The 19,216-nt window shown below is 53.6% G+C and overlaps 2 protein-coding genes across 3 annotated transcripts in view; both read right to left on the bottom strand.

Annotated features, from left to right (window-relative positions):
• Positions 1-3,565: 3,565 nt before the first annotated feature.
• Positions 3,566-5,430, bottom strand: GPR25 (G protein-coupled receptor 25). The gene has a single exon (XM_043924475.1). It carries the CDS (start codon positions 5,426-5,428, stop codon positions 4,304-4,306), a length of 1,125 nt encoding a protein of 374 aa, XP_043780410.1. The 5' UTR covers positions 5,429-5,430; the 3' UTR covers positions 3,566-4,303.
• A 6,697-nt stretch (positions 5,431-12,127) lies between these two features.
• The window catches only part of CAMSAP2 (calmodulin regulated spectrin associated protein family member 2), a 99,403-nt gene continuing 92,314 nt past the window's right edge, over positions 12,128-19,216 (bottom strand). For both annotated transcript variants that reach the window (XM_043922768.1, XM_043922769.1), the window contains 4 exons: positions 18,109-18,181; positions 17,257-17,372; positions 15,936-16,054; positions 12,128-15,318 (listed from right to left, as the gene is read on the bottom strand). In XM_043922768.1, coding sequence (XP_043778703.1) covers positions 15,013-15,318; positions 15,936-16,054; positions 17,257-17,372; positions 18,109-18,181 — 614 coding nt within the window. In that variant the 3' untranslated portion in view covers positions 12,128-15,012. The remainder of the gene's footprint in view (positions 15,319-15,935; positions 16,055-17,256; positions 17,373-18,108; positions 18,182-19,216) is intronic.

Genomic DNA, 19,216 nt, shown 5'->3' with positions numbered 1-19,216 from the left:
ATTAGCCATTATTTTAACACCTACTTCAGAGCAATATTGTAATGATACTTTGTATAGCAAAGGTCTTTGGAGGAATATAATAAGATGGTCATGTTGTGGTTTTTTTTAAACTTGGGAAGACACCAAATTGGCAAATACTTTTTTACGATAATAACGCCTGTTGTTTGTTAAGGGTGTGGTGAACGGGCACCCACAAGCCTCCAGAGAGAATGTATTTTTTCCCACAATTTGACACACTGCACCAAAGTCTCAAATTGTTCATAACATCTGATGAATAATCTCACTGCTAGGAGTTTGTCCTGAAGAAAGAATCAGAAATGAAAATAAAGATTTCTGTACAAGAATATTCATCACACACACACACAAAAGAACGTTCATCACAGAATTACTTAAAAGAGTGAAAAATTGAAAAAAACTTCAAGGGCTTGTTAAATAAAGGTGGTTACATTTGAGTGTTTTCAATATTTTTCCTTTATATTTTCTTATGATTTCTTTTTTCAAAAAACAAAGAACCTGCATTACTTAAAAAACCAGGGGAAGCTTACACTTTCTAAGGGGAAGGCCGGGCCTAGGTGACCAGCGTGAGCTGGGTGTCGCGTGGAGGGGTGGCAGGCCCGGGGAAGCCGGGAGGAGAGAGCACAGAGGCTTGAGCCGCCCTGTGCTTTTCTGTGGCGCTGACCGAGCCGCTTCCAAGCCAGGTCCCAGCTTCCGTAAAATGAACTGATCAGTCCTGCCTGCCACCGGGTCAGGGGGACCGAGGAAGCCCCCCCTGTGCACCTTTGACAAACATCTGCTGAGCTTCAGGATACAGGGTCTCCTTCCAGGCCTGACTCTCCCCGTCCCCCTCCTGGAAGGAGCGAGACGGGCCTCCAGCCCTGCTGGCCCGTGACGGACGCACACGGGGGTCTCACGCAGCGCCCACTCTCCCGAGACGCGAGGGCGCCTTCAGTGAGCCCTCCGATGACTGCAGGAGGAAGAGCGGCCTCACCTCCTCAGCTCCTCCTCCCACCCGCCAACCCAGCGTCTCTGCTTTCGGCTCCCGGGGGTCTGTCCATCCTGTGCCCCGTTGGACTGAGGTGGGGGTCTTGGCGGGGGCAGGGAGTGGTCAGTAACTTCCTGCAGGTACTCCAGCCTAGGCAGGGCAGGATCTGGACCCCGTGGCTCCGACAAGCAGGATATCCCCACACAGTCCAGAGTGGTGTGGGGCTGAGTCATCTCAGCGAGCCGGGCTTTGCCCGCCCTGCCATTCCCGTGAACTCTCCAGATCACTCACCCCGGGGCCCGGCGACCACACGGTGCCCTGAGAAAGGGCCCAAGAAAGCCCAGAATTAGTCACCAGCTCAAATCAGAATCGCACAGGCCAACGTGCCCGGCGTTTGCCCAGAGGTTGACCTTAAAAAAACCCAGAAAAAAAAAAAAAAAAAAACCCAGAGACTCCACCCCATCTCCGCTGCAGGCCACAGTCGGTGGGCAAAGGGCGGGGCAGCGGGCCTGGACCAGCTCACCCCGAGGGCAGGGCTCCTGAGGTCTAAACACCCCAGCTCACAAAGCGCGTTCGAGGACATGGCTTCGCTTGACCCGTGAGGAGCGGAGCAGAGTGGACAGAACCATTGCCCTCCATGTGAAGAAAGGGAGGCTGGGGGCGTCTGGCCGGGTTGCCCCGGGAAGGCCCCGCTGGGATCACGCCAGCTCAGGCCTGGGTCCGCCTTTAGCCTCAGCCCTGGGGCAGCATGACTACTCTCTGTTCACTGCCCTTAAAGGAGGCTCCTAGAGGGGCTTCTCCGGGCGTCCAGTGGCTGAGTCTGCCTTCTGGTGCAGGGGCCGTGGGTTTGACCCCTGGTCCGGAAGATCCCACGGGCCTCAGGGCAGCGGGGCCCGTGGGTCCTGACGACTGAGCCAGGGGGACTGAGCTCCGCCACAGGAGAAGCCTGCGCACCGCACCAGCGCAACTGCAGAATGGCCCCCACTCTCCGCAACTGGAGACAGCCCGCGCACAGCAATGAAGACCCAGCTCAGCCAATAAATAATCAATACCACTGTTTAAAAAGCTCATAGAAAATTTCCAGAGAGAGAAGTGGAGCGGCCTTCCTTTGCTGTTGCCCTTTTGCAGATCATACAGACAACGCAACACCCCCCCCCCGACCCTTACCCTTCCCACTATTTCTTACGATTTCACATTACGATGGATCACGACGGTCACTCCCCGCCCAGGGGCTTCATGCGTGTCCCCTTCCCCACCAGGCACAGGGGCCACAGCAGGGGACCAGACACAATCCCTTGACTTAAGAAGCTTACGTTCTGATGGGAGAGATAAACAACAAATACAGGCAGAAAACAGACGGCTGCCCGTTAGTTGAGAAGAGAGACACCCATGGCGCTTAACTTGTGCCAGAGAAAGAAAAGAACAAAAGGTGGTTTTTACCCAGAGGACTCTGCGGTTCCTAATGTTCTGCACCAACACCACCAATGCTAACAATGATTTTATATCCTCCAGGCCTGAAGTGTGTGGGTGTGTATTTAACACGAGCAGTTCTGTTACCCCCTTTTTTGTTTCGCTTACCAGCATTTTCCAGTCTCCCAGCAGTGGGAGGGAAATGCTGAGTTTTGATAACTACTTGTGGGGTCGGGGGTCGGAGATGGAGAAGCTTCCTTTCTGCCTGTCTTTGGGGAGCTCGGTGTACCAGCAAATCGGGAGAAGCAAGGTGGCAGGCCTTAAGATGGGGGCTTCGTCGGAACAGCCCAGGAGAGCGCCTCTGCTGTGAGCTGGGGCCTCGGCATGTGACTTGGTCATTTCTTGTCTCAGAGATGGGGCAGGTCCGAAGGGCCGCGGTACACTGACCTCTCCAAGACTGAAGCATCTGGAATCAGTCCTGCCGGCCCGGTGACCCCACGGACTGCAAGGCCTGCCTCCCTTGGGGTGTGGGGGGACAGGCCTGGGTGTGTTTCTTCCCAGTGTGACCGCTGAGGGCAGCTGATGGGTGGTGTGAATCTGCCCTAACCCAACAGCCCCAAAGGCTGCGCTCCACGCCAGGAACGGGCCTGGTGAGACGGGCGCTCCAGGAGAATTTCTGACTTCTTCTCTGCACTGACTGACGTTTCTTTAGGCCAAATCCGCTTAAAAGTATAAAGACTGAATTCCCAAGCCCTCCAGAAAGCTCCAAGGATGTCACAGACTCAGAACATGGATGCCCTTCAGCATTTGTCCTGGTCAGGCCCAAAGGGAATAAGGAAAACTTTGCCAGGATTTGACAGCCTCAAGGCCACACTTCCGCTTTGAAGTGACACCTGGCTAGCGGCTGCACTTAAATCTGTTTCCCCTCCCTCTCTCTCTGAAACCTCCAAAATGGGAAACGTCCTTTAAAATAGTAAGAAGAGAAGATAGGCTGCCCTCCCGGGGGGCCCATGGCGGGGCCGCTGCTCTTGGCCCGACTACACACCAAATCCCGAGCGCTTTGAGGTCAACCTCAACTACTGGGTTGAGTTTTGTCTGACCCAGTGTTCGAGTCACCCCCTCACACTCATTTCAGTCCCTTCCACTCAAGTAAAGGCAGACACAGCTGTCGGCTGAGGGCAGCAACAGTGTTTATTGAGAAAGGGGAACTCATGCCGGCCAGAGCATCCGAGCGCCGGGGGAAAGATGCTGGAACCGTCTGTCCGCAGGGAGGCGCCCGCCTAAGTCCAGGGTGAGTCCTGCGGCTTCTTAGAGGAGTCGGGGGAGATACAGGACGGGCCTCCTGGGGACGCTGGCAGCAGGAAGGGGCGAGCGGCAACAGCACCGTGGTTCCCACGCTTTGGTGAGCGTTGAAAACGAAGAGGCTGACGCGTGATTCAGCACAGCCACCAAGACGGCAGAACGTGAAGGTCCAGATTCTTTGGAGAGGGGCCAGAGAGTTTGGCTTGGAAAAGGCAAGGGCGATTGTAGGGATCAAAGATAAGGGAGCCGACCCAGACAAGAGTGGCCTGTGGGGAGTCTCTCCCAGGGGGCAGAGCAGGGAGGCCACTTCCCTTTCCGAGCCCGGGTCGGTGTTGCCTGCATCTCCCAGGACGTTTACTGCGCTGGAGACAAAGCGTCCAGGTGTCCACTGGGCGGAGCGGGAGGAGAGCGGGTCTCAGGAGCCGGGCCAGGGGTGGGGGGGACGCTGGAAAAGCTGAGATTCTGGGAAAGCTCGTGAGGGAGACTCCGGGAGGCCCCGCGGTCCAGGCAGAGCGGCCCGCTGCGCTCGGGGAGGTCGGGGAAGCAGGTGGCGGTGGGGGGCGGCCCGCTTCGGTTCCCCGTGCCGCCCGCCGCCCTCGGGCTGAGCAGCTACGGGCCGACAGCCGAGGGGGCGCTCGCCGTCTGGGCTCGGCCGCCCGCGCGGGCCGGGCTCCGGAACGGGGAGCCGTCCTCGCCGGAGAGCGAGGACGCCGAGCTGCTCCCGCGCGCTGGGCGGTCGGCGAGCCCGCAGGCTCCGCGCTGCCGCAGCTGTGCGCGGAACGAGCGGTCGAGCAGCAGGTAGATGAGCGGGTTGGCGCAACTGTTGACGAAGGCCAGGCAGGTGGCGACGGTGAGGCCCCAGCGCAGCGCCAGCAGCAGGCGGCAGGGCAGCGGCAGCGCGCCCAGGCTCGCCAGGTGGAAGACGGCGCGCAGGGCGCAGAAGGGCAGCCAGGAGCCCACGAAGGCGCCCTCGACGGCCAAGATGATGCGCAGCGAGCGGCTCCGGGCGCGGCCCAGGTGCGGCGGCCCGCGCAGGCGGCGCGACACGCGGCAGTAGCAGACGATGGTGACGGCCAGGGGCAGCACCAGGGTGAGCAGCAGCAGCAGCAGGCTCAGGCCCTGGAAGGCGTCCGATGGCTCCTCCCCGCACTGGCTGCCGTGGCCCCCGCTGGGCAGCGGCCGCAGGCGGCGGAAGGCCAGCGAGGGCAGGCCGGCGGCCAGCGCCGTGGCCCACACGCCGGCGCAGGCGGCTAGCGCGCAGCGCCGGGAGCGCGGGGAGCGCGCGGCCAGCGGGCGGCCCACGGCCAGGTAGCGGTCCACGCTGAGGCCGGCCAGTAGCAGGGCGCCCGCGCAGCGTGTGCCGGCCAGCGCGAAGCTGCTGAGCTTGCACAGGCCCTCGCCGAAGGGCCAGCGGCCGCCCCGTGCGGCCGCCGCGGCCCACAGGGGCAGCGTGAGCACGAAGCCCAGGTCGGCGGCCGCCAGGTGCTGCACGAAGGTGTCCACGAGCCGCCGCGGGCCTCGCGTCCCGGACAGCAGCCACAGCACAAAGGCGTTGCCCGGTAGGCCCACGGCGAAGGCCGCCAGGTAGAGCACGGGGATGTAGGCGTGGCTGTACGGCAGGTCCCGCGCCTCGCACAGTTCCTCCGGCTCCGGCTCGCCCGGCGCGCCCGACCCCGAGTAGTAGTCCCAGGGCGCCGTCCCCGCGCTGGGGCTCCAGGGCTCTGTGGGGCGCATGGCCGGAGACGCCCGGTGGCGGACGCGGGGCCAAGAGGGAGGGTGGCTCTTCACCGCCCGTGCCCAGCCCAGCACCTCCCTTCCTGCCGCCCCGGGCCGAGGCGACTGGGTGGGCAGGAAGGGGTGGGGGCAGGGGGAGGGGCAGGCGCCTGGGCCGAGAAGGGGGCGAATTTCGGGGTGGGGCGCAGGGCGGGGGACATGGCTTCCCAGCTGGGTCTTTGGAAGAAAAGTCCGCGGGCTGATCGCCGCCCTGCCTCCCGTGGAAGCCTGACTTGTCCGTCCATCAGTCACTGGTTTTACTGATGAACTAAGACCGTCAGCGGTCTCAGGGGCCAGAGGGCCAGTAGGAGAGGCGCTCAGAGGCTCAGTCTGTCTCATCCCCTCCTGGCTCCAGGCTACTGTCTGTCTCTGAGGATTTTCCCCAGGGAGGTACCTGCTGCCAAGATTTCCCTGGTCTCTTTTCAGAGCCAGCGGGTGGAGGGAGCCTGCCCCTGGGAGCCTCCCTACAATCAGGGACTGAACACCAGACTCTCGGATGGTGTTAGCTCCCTGAGCTGCTGGGTCTTAGCCCAGGGTGGCGTTTCTGACCAGCTCAGGTTCTCAGAGAGTCACGGGGAGGATTTGAACCTGGAGAGGGAGGGTCAGCCTGTCCAAATGAGGCAGCAGAGCCTGGAGTCCAGACCCCAGCCCTTCCCCACCTTCCTTCCTGGGCAGAACCTACGTATGGAGCCAAACTCGGGTGTTAGGCGTGGAGCGCAAGATGGAGCTGGGCTCAGTGGCAGAGGCATTGTCCTCAACCAGCAATCGGGAGTTTTGGAGGACAGGATCCCCCGTGGACTGACAGGCAGGAAGGATTCAGAGAGAAGGCTGGGCATGTAGCCTGGCCTTGGAGGAGGCGGTGGGCCAGGGCGAGGACGGGGGTGGGGTTCCCGAGGATGCTGGGCATCCAGTCAGGCCCCAACTCCTCTTGGCATGTCCTCCCATGAGCTGCTGCGGGAGAATTGCTGTGGCAGTGAGTCCTCCACAGAGCCGCCGCCTCGTTCTCACCAGGAGAGGATGAGCCGTTGGGTCTTCTGGCGTTAGAAATTCAAGGCGGCTTATTCTTCCATTTTATTCTGTTCAGCCCTGCTACAGCAGGCACCTCCGTGTGGCAGGCCCCATTTTGGGTGTCACAAGAGATGCCGGTTTTGACCTTGGAGGGTCACTAATTAGGCCCCAGAGACAGATCCATGCGTCCCATGTGCAGTGGCCGGCGTGCCAGAGGTCACACGTCCTGGCATAAAGGTTAACGAAGTCCCCCTGGAGCTTGAAGGAGCAGGCCGCCCCTCTGATTGAGGAGTAAGTCCCGAGTTTTTCCCGGTAAGTTCCAGAAGGGCGTTCGAGCAGCAGAGCCGAGGCGGGACGGGGCGGTGGGAGAGGACTGAGGGGCCCCTGGACACGCGGCGGGGGGCAGAGCCCACCTGCACCCCCCGGCAGGGCAGTGCCGGGCTGTGGACGGACACGCAGAGGCCGCAGCGGAGCCCCGCGCTGGGCAGCGGTCGTGTGTGCCGGGGACGGGGAGGGCCAGACGGGGGACTGGCAGTGGGGACAGTGAGGACAGGACCCGTCCAAGAGGCCCTACGCGGGGCTCTCGTAGCCGAGCAGGCGGGCGGGCCTGGGCGGCCGGCGGGGAACGATGCAGGTGCTGCCCGCCTGTCCGTCCACTGAGGCCGGGGCCGCAGAGAGGCGCGTGTGTGTTCTGTTCCGTGTTGACTGGAGTGGGGTGCCGGAATAATTCGCGATCCACACCAGGCCCTTCTGAGGGTGAAAGCAGCATTATGACCATTGACCTGGGCCGTCGGCCTGGGCTGTGCCAGGGACGTCAGGTGTCCGCAGCCACAGCGCGTCTGTCTGCGGGGACACCTGGCGGAAGAAAGCGCCAGGGGCACGTGGGGTGTGTGCGCACTCCCTCGCAGGGGTGACTGCCCGACGGGAAGGGCAGGCAAGGCACGAGGCGGGGGCGGGGAGCCTCTGAACCGCCCTCCCCATGCCCGCCCCCAGGCCCGGGTCTCCCCTGAAGGCCCCCGCCTGCGGCGTGGAGACCCAGTGGGCTGCCTTCTCAGGTCTGGTCAGGCTGCTGGCGGAGGACGCTCTCGTCCTGGGAGGCCCCGCAGCCTCCGGCCCTGGAAGGCCAGCCCAAGCTGTGCTGCCTGTCCTGAGAGGGGCCACGCGGCGACCGCCAGGGGCAGCCGGGGACAGGCGCCGTGCCTCCTGGGCGCACAGCAGCCCAGGCCCGGGGCGTGTGCGGTTCTGAAAGCTCGAGATGAACGCCCAGGAGCCGCAGGGGAAGGAGAAGAGCAGGGCAGGGCACCCGGAGGGCCGTGGAAGCAGGGCGGGGGGGCCGACCTGGCTGTTTATTAGAAACATTGCTCCTCGCGCTTCCGGGGCCGAGGCCTTGCGGTCCTGAGCGTGCAGCGGGTTCTCTCTGCTGGGGCCCGGGCGGCAGGAAGGCACGGGGGCCCAGCCTGGCTTCAGTGACCAAGGCCAAATCCATGATGCCAGTCTCTCGTCCCCCTCAGGGGACCCCCACAGGGCTGGAACCAGTCCCCTGATGCATCTCATCCTGGTGAGCTGAGAGTGCAGGCCCCTGCAGACGGGCATGGGGCCCTCAGGGAGGAGACGGCCTGCCTCTCTCCACCCGCACCCCATGGCCCTCTCAGGCCCCCAGGGCTCCAGCCGTCCAGAGGGCGAGTGGCCTGGTGAGCCGGGTCAGCCTTGCCCAACCACAGCATCATCAGCTCCTGGAGTGAACAGGGCTCCCCGTCATCGTGCTTGGCACAGGCCTGCTGAGATCAGAGGAGAGTATAAATACATAAATATCCAGGGCTTTGAACTGGATGGCTTCTAGGAGGTTTTTCTTTTTTTATCCCCAGTCCCTTTATGGGCTGTATATTTAAACTTTTACCACTTTCCCCCTCAATGTTAATTTTTCTGTCCAATCATCTTAACTCTTTGGGGAAAATTCTGAAAGTTCTCTCGCCTTTTTCATCATGAAAGCCTTAGTCACGTCGCAGAATGTGGAATAAGAAAAGGCGTCCTGGCCCTCTGGCAGCACGACATGCCGGTGACCTTCTTTCTAACCAGTGAAGGACATTTTCAAAAAGGAATTTGTCTGTGATCCCATTGCTCTTGGGTTTTCTGTTTTGTCAACATTGCATTTCAGATGTTCTCCACGTACGTATTTCTCACACACCTGTTTCAGAGATGTGTTTGTAGCCAGAAGGTGCACAGTTTCATAGTCTGCTTTTCTCAAGTAATGCAAATCCACATTTTCCTATGTTGCTAAATCTTCCGATCCCTCTGCTTTGGTCATTTGGGTTGTTTGTAGTACTCTTTTTTGCAGTATTTGTATTTACACAAATTTGTAATAAATAACTGCACTTACCACTTTTTTCTTCTTTCACACTGTTCTCTGAGTATAAATGCCTTTGTGAAGGACAAAGACTATGAAGTTTTTTGTGGCTTGATACAATTGCTTGCAATGATCACTAACTGGCATCATAGGAAAGCATAGTTTCAACACAATCTTTTAGAGATGCTCATTGGTAAAATACGTCTTTCCACTTTAACAGGTAATGAATGAGGTGAAGTGGTAACTCACCTCAATTTGCATTTCTCTGAAAATAGTAAGATTGAAAATGTTTCCAGATGTAATTCCTCTCATGTGAACTAATTATGTCCTTCAGACATTTGTTTATCTATTACAATCTTTTGTGTTTCTAATAATTTGTATCAACTATTTATTTAGAATAAATCATTATTCCATTTGGTTCAAGTACCTTTCCAGGCTTTTTTTCTTAGCTATTTAAAATTTTTGTTTTACATTTTCATAGTCAAATTCATTGCTTTAAGCAATTTCAGAGTTTAGAATGTTACTTTTCCTCTGATGATCTAAAAACATTCACTTTTATTTTTTAAATGTATTTATTTGGCTGCACTGGGTCTTAGACACGGCACACGGGATCCAGTTCCCTGCACTGGGCGTGCAGAGTCTTAGCCACTGGACCACCAGGGAGGCCCCTTCAATTTTGTTAAAATTTTGTATCCTCTTTTTAAGTCCACATAAATTTTTTTTTTTTTGATTTCTAAGTTTCCCAACACTATCACATTAAACATATTTTTAAGAAACCCGCTGCGCCGCGATGTCGAGTTCACTGCGTACTCAGCCAGCACGCGGTGTCCGTGTCTGCGTGTGTCCAGGGAACAAACAGGGGGGCTTGCTGGTGGGAGGCGCTGGCTTCCACGTCCGCTTTACCACCTGACCGCCATGTGCAGCCGGGCTCCAGCTCCCGTCTTAGAGCAGGCGGGACAGGGCCTGTCTGACGGGGAGGACCCCGTGGGACAGCCAGGGGGACACCCCCACAGCAGCCCTGCCCCCCTGGGGAGCTGCGGGCTCGGCTGCCCTGCCCCCACCCCCGCCCCGGGTGTCTGTGCACACCGTGGGTGGGGGGTCACGGTCTGAGATTGCCCCAGACACCTCCTGAGAGGTCATCCCCATCTGGGGGCTTTCAGACTGGGCCAGCGCAGGTCCCTGGGGCTGGGGTCTCACTGGCGAGTGCCACGGGTGAGGGGGCTTCTGCTGCGGGCTGACCGGGCCCGTGGTGGGCAGGGGCAGGTGTGTCCCCAGCCTCTGGACGACGAGGGCGCTAGAAACGGGAGCCCTGGCTTCACTCACGGCCATCGGCCGGCTGCGGGGTGCTTCCTCACACACCACGCTCCTGAGCCTTCTGTGTGGTGTGCCTGTGTGCACACGCACGTGTGTATGTGGCTGTGTGCACGCATGCCTGTGCTGGCATGTGGAGCGGGGAGGGGTGTCAGGGGAAGGCCCCAGCGGTCCCCCCGCACCGCGGCTCCCCAGCCCAGGGCCGGCCCCACCCTGGATGGCAGGGGTGGAGCAGGGTTTCAGAAACTCTCAGGGACGAGACCTGGCGGCCGGGAAGGGGCAGGAGCGTCTCAGCGTCCCTGGGGGAGGCGCTTTGGTGACTCAGAGTGAAAGTGTCTCAGGGCCGCAACCTCACTGCGGGCCTGGGGGTGGTGGGTCAGGGGTGAGAGGAAGAGAGTGGCTTTCAAGGAAAGCGAGATTCCATCTCCTCCTTCGGGGCTGCAGACTGAGGCAGCAGGAACCCGAGAGGACGGCAGGGAAGTCCCCGGCAGGACAGGGCCCCGGGCGTGCTTGGAGAGGAAGCCGCAGGTCTGGTGGCGATTACTCAGCCCCTGAGAGCTGCTCGCCAGCACCGCTACTTCCCGGTGATCTCAGCCCGTCTCTGGTCACCGAGGCAGGCCTGGCAGCTGGAGGGGGCGCGGCGTGGGGGCCAGCCCTTTCGCTGCCCTTCCCACGCCACGCTGCCCGTCCTAACAGGGCGGGTACCCACCTCTCAGTGAACAAAAGACCAGAAGAAGATGACTGGGTGCTCCCTCTCCACTGCCCCCGCGTTGCTGGGGAGCTTGAAGCTTTAGTGCAGAATGGCTGGGAGGCGGGCAGACTCGGCACCGCGGTGAATGGGCGACGCCCGGAGTCACCCTCCAACGTGACACACACGTGAGGAGCCGAGGAACCTGAGAAAGTCCTGACGGTCGGATCTTTCTCACGGCGACTTTGACTTATCTCGAAATGCCACACTTGCCTGAGTTTCACAGTGTCGACTGGGGATTTCCCTGCCGGCTGCTGTGACCGGGGCAGGCTGGCCCGGGAGGACTTTGATGACGGCCGGGCTCAGCCGAGCTTGTGCAGGGGTGCGGGGGCATCGGGACCCTGGTCCCCCTTGCAGAAGAGATGGCCTGGAGGCTCGGGCAGGGGGCTGGGGTGGATGGAGGCTCGGGGGTGCAATGCGTGGGGACTCCAGGCCCGGGCACCTCCGTGCTGAACCGGAGAGGAGGAAGGGAGGCCCTTGCAGACTTGGCCTTGGTGGCTGGGGGTGCAGGCCTCCCCAGAAGGTCGAGGACTGGTTTCTGAGCTGGCTGAGCTGCAGAAGGCCGTGAACTTCTGGGCGAGGGGTGAGCCGCACGGTGGTGGCAGGGAGGCCAGGTTGTACGGAGCTGTCTGCGCCAGTGGAGGCTGCAGGCCTGGCAGAAAGTGCAGGGGGTGGGCAGGGCCTGGGGCGGAGCCCTGAGACGCAGCGCGTGGAGGGGAGCCAGGGCCAGAGAGGAGGGGAGAGGCTCACCGTCAGGTGACAGCATCTGCAATTTCAAGCTGCCCCCAGGCCCCACGGAACAGGGTGAGTCAACCGGAGGGCGTCGGACCAGAAAAGCCACCTCAGGGTTCTTATTTTGAGGGCAAAACTATCTTTAGTTGGAAAGTAGGGGTGGGCTTCCCTGGTGGCTCAGGTGGTAAAACATCTGCCTGCAATGCAGGAGACGCGGGTTTTCAATCCACGGAAGATCCCCTGGAGAGGGGAAGGGCTCCCCACTCCGGCATTCTTCCCTGGAGAATCCCATGGACAGAGGAGCCTGGCAGACTACAGTCCAGAGGTCACAGTCAGACATAACTGAGCGACTGATGCTTTCCCTTCACACAGTTTTTAGGTTTTTCTTTAACTGCTCTGGTCTGAATGAGGAGAATCCACAAAATCAAAGTGAAGCTTATGGAATAATTGTAGAGACCTGGCTCCCACTGCTGCTGGAGCCGGGTGAGCTCAGCAGACATTCACTTCTAGAGGCGCAGAGGGTTAATTCTGGCATTTTAATTATCAATTCACCAAAAAAAAAAAAGAAGAAATACAGGCAAGATTAATGCAATGTGAGCACAAAGGTTTTTGCACCACTGTGTAGACCATCTGAGCCGAGCACAGAAAGCGACAGACTTTCAACACTGCCTAAGTCAGGATTCAAACAACTTCTAGTATTAATCACCTCTCATGAATACCTAAATTGTTCAATTTAAACAGAGGTTAAGAGACAGGAAAACCATGTGATGTGTTTGCTCAGGTTCAAATATTAGCCCCAAGACCCCGTATTTTAATCGAGAAACAGAAAAGGACATTTGGCGCCATGCTTTTATTCAAATGAAAGGGGAAACCACACCGCACCAGGAAGTGGCAGACAGGACAGTGTCACAGCACAGCATCGAAGCCTGTGAGCACGGGCCGGGGCAGCAGCGAGCACAGACACTGCCCACCGCCCAGCTCCACGGAGCCGCAGGTAAAAGGCTGGGTCTGGCTTTAAAAACAGCCAACTGAACTGTAACAGTCATAACACAACTGAGCAGCTGAGGGGAATGAAAAGCTTTCCAACGCCTGTCACACGGCAGACTCTGACAGGCCGCACTGGTGACCATGACAAGGGTCTGGCAAACTTAACTGAGTAATTATCCAACAGCGTGACCTCCAATGATGAGAAGCACCAATGTGTTTCAATAAGTTGATGACTATCTCCAGACTTTATGAAATAGCATAATTCTCATTTGTATAATTTTAAAAACATAATTTAAAAAAATCCACAGACTTAAATATATCCATATTCTTTCTGCATGAATAAAGTAAAACATCATACTGAGAGCAAGGAACTTTTGTGGCAATATTCACATTCTACCTTTATAGACCTTACAGACATCACTGGACACACACAGATTTGAGAATAAAGGGTGGTCCTGTCTGGGCTTACACAGTTACTTCCTCTGTTGTCTTGCATTCAGTTTAAAAAAATTTAATGGCCAAGTAATATCACCAAGAAGATTGCTTTGATAAGGGAAATTCCATTGATTAAAAAGAACAAATTTAGTAATGTTGAAGGCTTGTTAACTCTCCTTTTGACTATTACCACATTTTTATCAGATTCACTTATGATTTTTTTCAACTAGTCAATCTATTTGACAATTATTTCCTTCTAATTGTGACCAAAATGGTTGTCTGAAAGGTAAAATGTGCAATCCCTCAGTTGTAATCTTCATATATTATATACACAATATGTATACACTTAAAATATAAGAGTTACATATATCCTGGTCTTTTACATGCAAACAGCAGATCACAAATAGTTCTGAGCTACACATATATCTTGCACAGGTATTGGAAAAAAATCTGTGAAATTTTCTTTTTTACAGTTTAAACAAATATACATAAATATAAGAACATAAATTACAGTAAAATATTGACAGCATTTGAGAAGATGTTGATAGCCCAGGTGCACTGGCGCCAAAGGCCTCATAGTAAGAGAGAAGCACAGTCCAGGGACACCTCACTCCTACTCTCTTTAAAAAAACAAGTGAATACATCATCATTTGAGATATTAGTTATTTCTCTGAACAACTCAATTAGAGAAATGCATATATTTTAGTCTCTACTTCCCATTAAAGAAAACAAACTATGCATCTCATATATGCTACAATACTGTCTTTTCCCTCTAAGTTTACACGTTGTCACAACACTGAAACATAACAGGGTCACAGAATCATTCAAGTCGTTTCCTGAGAATGAAGTTTTTCCCCAACTAACCCTCTGGTATGCACTGTTAAAGGAACAAAGATCACGTAGGGAAGAGTTCAAGTGTGTACTTAATCTAAGCTGTCCCACTTGAAAAGGATAAAAAAAGAAGAAAAACTCAGTATCAGTGAAAGAATGTGAAGCTATTTTAAAATTAAAACGTAGCCCTTTGTACATGTTTAAAAACTCTAAATATAACTTTTTTATCAGTTATAAACACAACGGAAAGACCTCTTGAGAGCGTGTGGCAGGAAGTCTTCCATCTTCAGGTTTAGACTACTCTCAAAGTGTCGTTCATTTCTGCCAGCTTATAAAGTGACATGTTTCAAAAGAGACAGAAAGCCTTTTTGTTAAAAGAACAGTCTAAATTATTCTGAGTTGGCCAGAAGTGGTGTAAAAACAGCACTGATTTAATAGCAACTTCTTATAACATCTTCTTGGTTAAGCTTGTGTGGTTTTAAGTGAACTATAGCAGCTCTTTACAACAACTCCTCTTGTTTCATAGAAAAACGTTAATACTTGAGTGAGTAATAAATACAGAACTGTAAATACTTCGCAGGGTAATTCAGCAAATGCTCTGACACCACTAAAGCATGAGGGTTACTGGAAAACTAGCACTAGTGTTTCTCTCCGCGTCCTAAGAACAGCGCGAGGTATCTCTGCAGGCCTATTTCCTACTCCCGTGATCTCCACATGAAACCAAATACAAATATTATCCTGGACCAAACTCCCAGGGGAGAAAAATAGCAAAATAAACCATCTGAAGACACTCATATACATTAAAAAGTTGGAAAAAAAAAAAAAGACAAGCAACAAACAAAACACACAACTGGTAATCCTAGCCATACGTCAACTAGCGTCCGTGAGAACTCAGTGCTTTGCTGTATCGAGAACCCAGCAGGCAGACCTCCACCTGAGAGCCAGACACCCGCCGTCCGCTGGCCTGTCACCTCGGTGCGTCTCCCGCACTCCAACACTGTGGTCTACATTCCAGTTGTCATGACAACAGGGCTGAACGTCCAGTTTCAATGAATAAAAGTCTGTTGGCAATTAGAAAGGGTTTCTATAGGCAGGAGGGATGAAGTGCAAACTTACCATGAATGTTCAGAAGCAGGTATCTCCCAGTTCCTATGCTTTAGTGGGTAACAGTTTTTTGGGCGTCACTGGCCTCTTGGCCTGCCACAAATGGCTGTGAATAGTAATTGCATCAACACTGGCAGATAAAGTTTTAGCAGGTATGTGGCTGAACTGTTTCCTGTCAGAATTGTATTTGTAAAGGCCCTCGATCATCTTCTTAGTGATAGACTTAGGGCCTATCCCAGTCAGCTTACTGATCTCTTCAGTCTCTGGGCAGTAAGTGTACAGAGACCGGAACTGGCAGCCGGAATCCCGGAATAAGATCAGGAAGTTGTTGGCATCTGACTTCTCCATTTCCTTCAGGATTAGAAACAAAAACAAAACAACAATAAAAGCCCTTAAACACTTTGCCAAACACAATTCATATAGCTGTGTTACATTTCTTAACACGTAATTTAAAACAGCTAACATGAGGCACAAGTAATACAAGCCCAGCACGCTGGGGCTGAATCGCGTGCAGGCCGAGGACTGCTGGCTATGCCAGGATTAAGATCCCAGGGGATCTTCAGGGTCTCCAGGGTCTGCTAAATCTCTACCACTGACAACCCCGCACTGGCCATCTCCTTTGCGACACAGCTCCATTTTAAAAAAGGCAAATCATGTTATCTACGCTTATGAAATGTGACCGAGTGACTCTGGGCAAGAAAATATTTTATAATTTTATATTTTCATCTTAAGTCTATGCCTAGTCTTGAATGAAATGTGCAGTCTTCCAGAATCCCATCTGAAAGTTAAGTCCGTCTAATAATGAAAACATAGTTTAAGACCCTTCATATGTGGCTGAAATTCTAGAAGTCCCTAAGGAGTGCTTTTACTTGAATTGAAAGAGAAGACTCCTACAATTTTAAGACGTTGCCCAACCTAACTTTATTTATTTTTTTTGCCCAACCTAACTTTCATGCAAACATGCTTACCTCCAGTATTTTTTTCTTCTGACCTTCATTTACTTTTCCAGCCAAACAGCAATGAGCTAAAGCATTTTGTATTATGTGCTTATTGGATTTTGCACTGGGTTCTTTGAAGAGCTTTGGTCCTATGATAAGAATTTAATAACAATAACAGTAAAAATAACATTCCTAAGTCAGAACTACTACTATGTTTAAATGACACAATTGTTCCTGCACTGATTAAACTCTAACGTGAAGGCCCCTGACTGCCCTGCTCCGGTCAGGACACGGTTTTACCCGCGGGGTTACACCTCGCGGGTCTCCTCTGGCCTCCCGAGGTGGCCTGGAGGGCAGCACTTTCTACCACTGTCCTGGAACGTTTGCACCTGAGAAGGCCCCTCCTCGCTCACACTCACCTCCTCCAGGAGGCCTTCAGTACGTACGCAGAGAAACCAGCTCTTTGAAGAGAAAAAAGTTAGCCCTGATTTGTCATGTTTACCTCTATCTGGAGTAAATTACTCCCACCACGGCTGACTCAGAGCTACCCACGGCCCTGAGCCACGTACCTCCTGGAGGCCTCACCATGTATCTGACAGCCTCGCAGGCCCAGGCTCCCCGGGGCCTGCACTGACCTTACAGGCTGCTGGGCCGGCTGGAGCCGCAGGATAGGGAGGAAACAACTCTCGGGGAGTCAGCAAGCTCTGCTCCCCGGGGCCTTTGGGGACCACTCGGGGGTCACCCGGATGCCAGCCGGATGCGGGCGGTCCCCGTCACCTCTGCTCCTCCCACCTACCTCTCCACGGCCGCTCCCACGTCCTCTCCTGCTTCATTTCTTTAGTTCTCACCCATATGTTATTCTGCGTGCTTCTCCTTCAACGACGCCTCCCCCAACAAAGCGAGACCAGGTGCCCTCCTGGACCTAAGGCATTACTTTATCTTTCAGAGCCTCTCAGCACTTGCTCCAGACACACAGTTCCAGACCCTGAAGGCCCAGCATGAGGGGAAGGACTTGAAGGAGCCGGGCTGTTCCCCGCACTCATGACTGATGTGGGGCGGAGGGACCTCTGCAGACCAAACTGAGACAGCCTCAGACCCAGACTACAACACAGAGACGGGCAGGGCTTTTAAGGGAGAAGTGGGGGGCTGAGGGCTATTGCTCTTTTTTTGAAGCTGAATTCATCTGGGACAAGTCGCCACCACTCTGAGTGGAACCGTATCATAGACACTGACTTACCTGAAAATGACCGCCTGCCTTAGCCACTGTTTCCCCAGTCTTCCATGTGTAGCGCACCCTGCATCGCCTCTCAGCCCCCGTCCAACCGCTTCCCGAGGACGGGTGGGCACTCACCTGTGTACTCCGTCCCTGAGGCCACGGACGACGTGGTGGATGCGTTCTCCCAGTCCTTCTCACCGTTCCGGCTGCCACACCGGCTCGGAGACAAGAAGCCTTCTACAGACTCTGATCTGAATAATATAAGACATGCACTGTAATGTCTCATATAAAGAAAAATCATTTGGGGCTCAGGAGAATATAGGTGAGTGCCAACCAAACTCAACTCAGAGGCTTAAAAAGAAGATGATGGTGGTCACTCTGTCTCGTTCACAGCCACAGAGCCAAGACCTCACTGGGCAACCCCCTGAGTACCTGTGGAGGACAGATGGACGTTCCCACAGGACAACTGACAGTACCTGACGACCTTCACTAGGAACCGTCTTTTATATGGGTGCTACGTTATAACATGCTTCATAAGACCATGAAATACTGATTTTTAGCTTCTAATACATATACTGGGTTGGTCAGAAAGTTCATTCTGTTTTTTTTCCATAAGGTGGTTTGAAACCTCAAACTAACTTTTTGGCCAACCCAACACATCCTTGAGAAAGAGAGAGCATACAAAGGAGCTTTCCTAAGTCACAAGAGGGAGAAGCCTAGAGGCTGGTGCACTAAACATGAGCACTTTCCACTTCAAGCTCGACTGTATCACACTGGCTGACCAACAGTTACGGGTACTATCCTGCTGATGTCATTATCCTAAAATCCAAAAGATAAAAAACTGAAAGAGGAACAGACCTCTTCATATATATTTTTTTAAACAGACATTCGAACTGTCCTAGTCAGCAAAACTTATAACTACCTGTGACTATGGTGCATTTACTAAGAATGTTATGTTCTCAGGAAGACGTCTGTGCTGTGACTCACCTCGGAGTCCTCTTCCCTGAGTGCAAGCTCTCGTTATCGCCCATGCTCAGTGACGCCAGAGAAAGGCTCGAGACTGAAAAGACACGACAGATTTGTGATCCTGAATAAAAATTAGAAATTTAAAAGGAGCAACTAGAGAAGAGAGTTCCTTAGGTAATACCAGTGTATGAAAATTGAGCTTGTACAGTTTCTTTTCCTTTTTAGATACATGACATGCTTGCATGCATATATGCATAATTTATTTAAAATGGGCAAGGAACCTACTTTTGAGAACTAATGAAATAAGTGAGGGAGATTGAGAGATACAAACCTCCAGTTATAAGAAATGAGTCAGGCAGCTGACATGTATGGTGTGGGGAGTGCAGTGAGTCACTACGTAAAGTCTTCGTGCAGTGACAGATGGTAACTGGATTAAGCCTGGTGATCATTTTGAATCACTCTGTTGTATAGCAGGAACTAACAGAGTGTTGTAGGTCAACTGTATTTCAAGAAACAAACAAACTCATAGAAAAAGAGATCAGATTTGTGGCTACCAGAGGCGAGGGGAGGGGCAATTGGATGAAGGTGGTCAAAAGGTGCAACTGCCAGTTACAGACGCACAGTCCTGGGGCCGCGACAGCAGGGTGCTCAGTCTGTAACTTCCCCAGTGCTGCTGTGTGACATGCCACACAAAAGCTGCCCAGACAGGGACCCTAGGAGTTCTCAGCACAAGGAGAAAACGCATCTTTCTTTTCCTGAAATGTTTTATCTATTCAAGATAATGGATGCTCAGTATATTTACAGTGGGCACCACTTCATGATGTATGTAGATGAAATCACTAGACTGAGCATCTGAAACTAACAAAGTGCTATATGCCAATTACATCTCAACAAAACTGAGAGAAAAAAAGATAAAATTATTCTAAAACAAAGTGGTAATAAAAGAGTGCTTATAAGAAAAAAAGCTAAAAGAAAAAAAGAAAAAAGCTAACAAAAAGAAAAATTAACAAAGAAATTAACAAGAAGAATAAAACATATTTTAGGAATATCTAATTCCCATGTAACGTTGGACTGGATGAAGCACAAGCTGGAATCAAGATTGCCGGGAGAAATATCAATAACTTCAGAT

Source organism: Cervus elaphus, chromosome 14 (assembly GCF_910594005.1).
Source record: "Cervus elaphus chromosome 14, mCerEla1.1, whole genome shotgun sequence".
In the NCBI taxonomy this organism is placed as follows: domain Eukaryota; kingdom Metazoa; phylum Chordata; class Mammalia; order Artiodactyla; family Cervidae; genus Cervus; species Cervus elaphus.
Note: the sequence above shows the minus strand (reverse complement) of the source record. Positions and strands in the feature narration are given on the sequence as shown.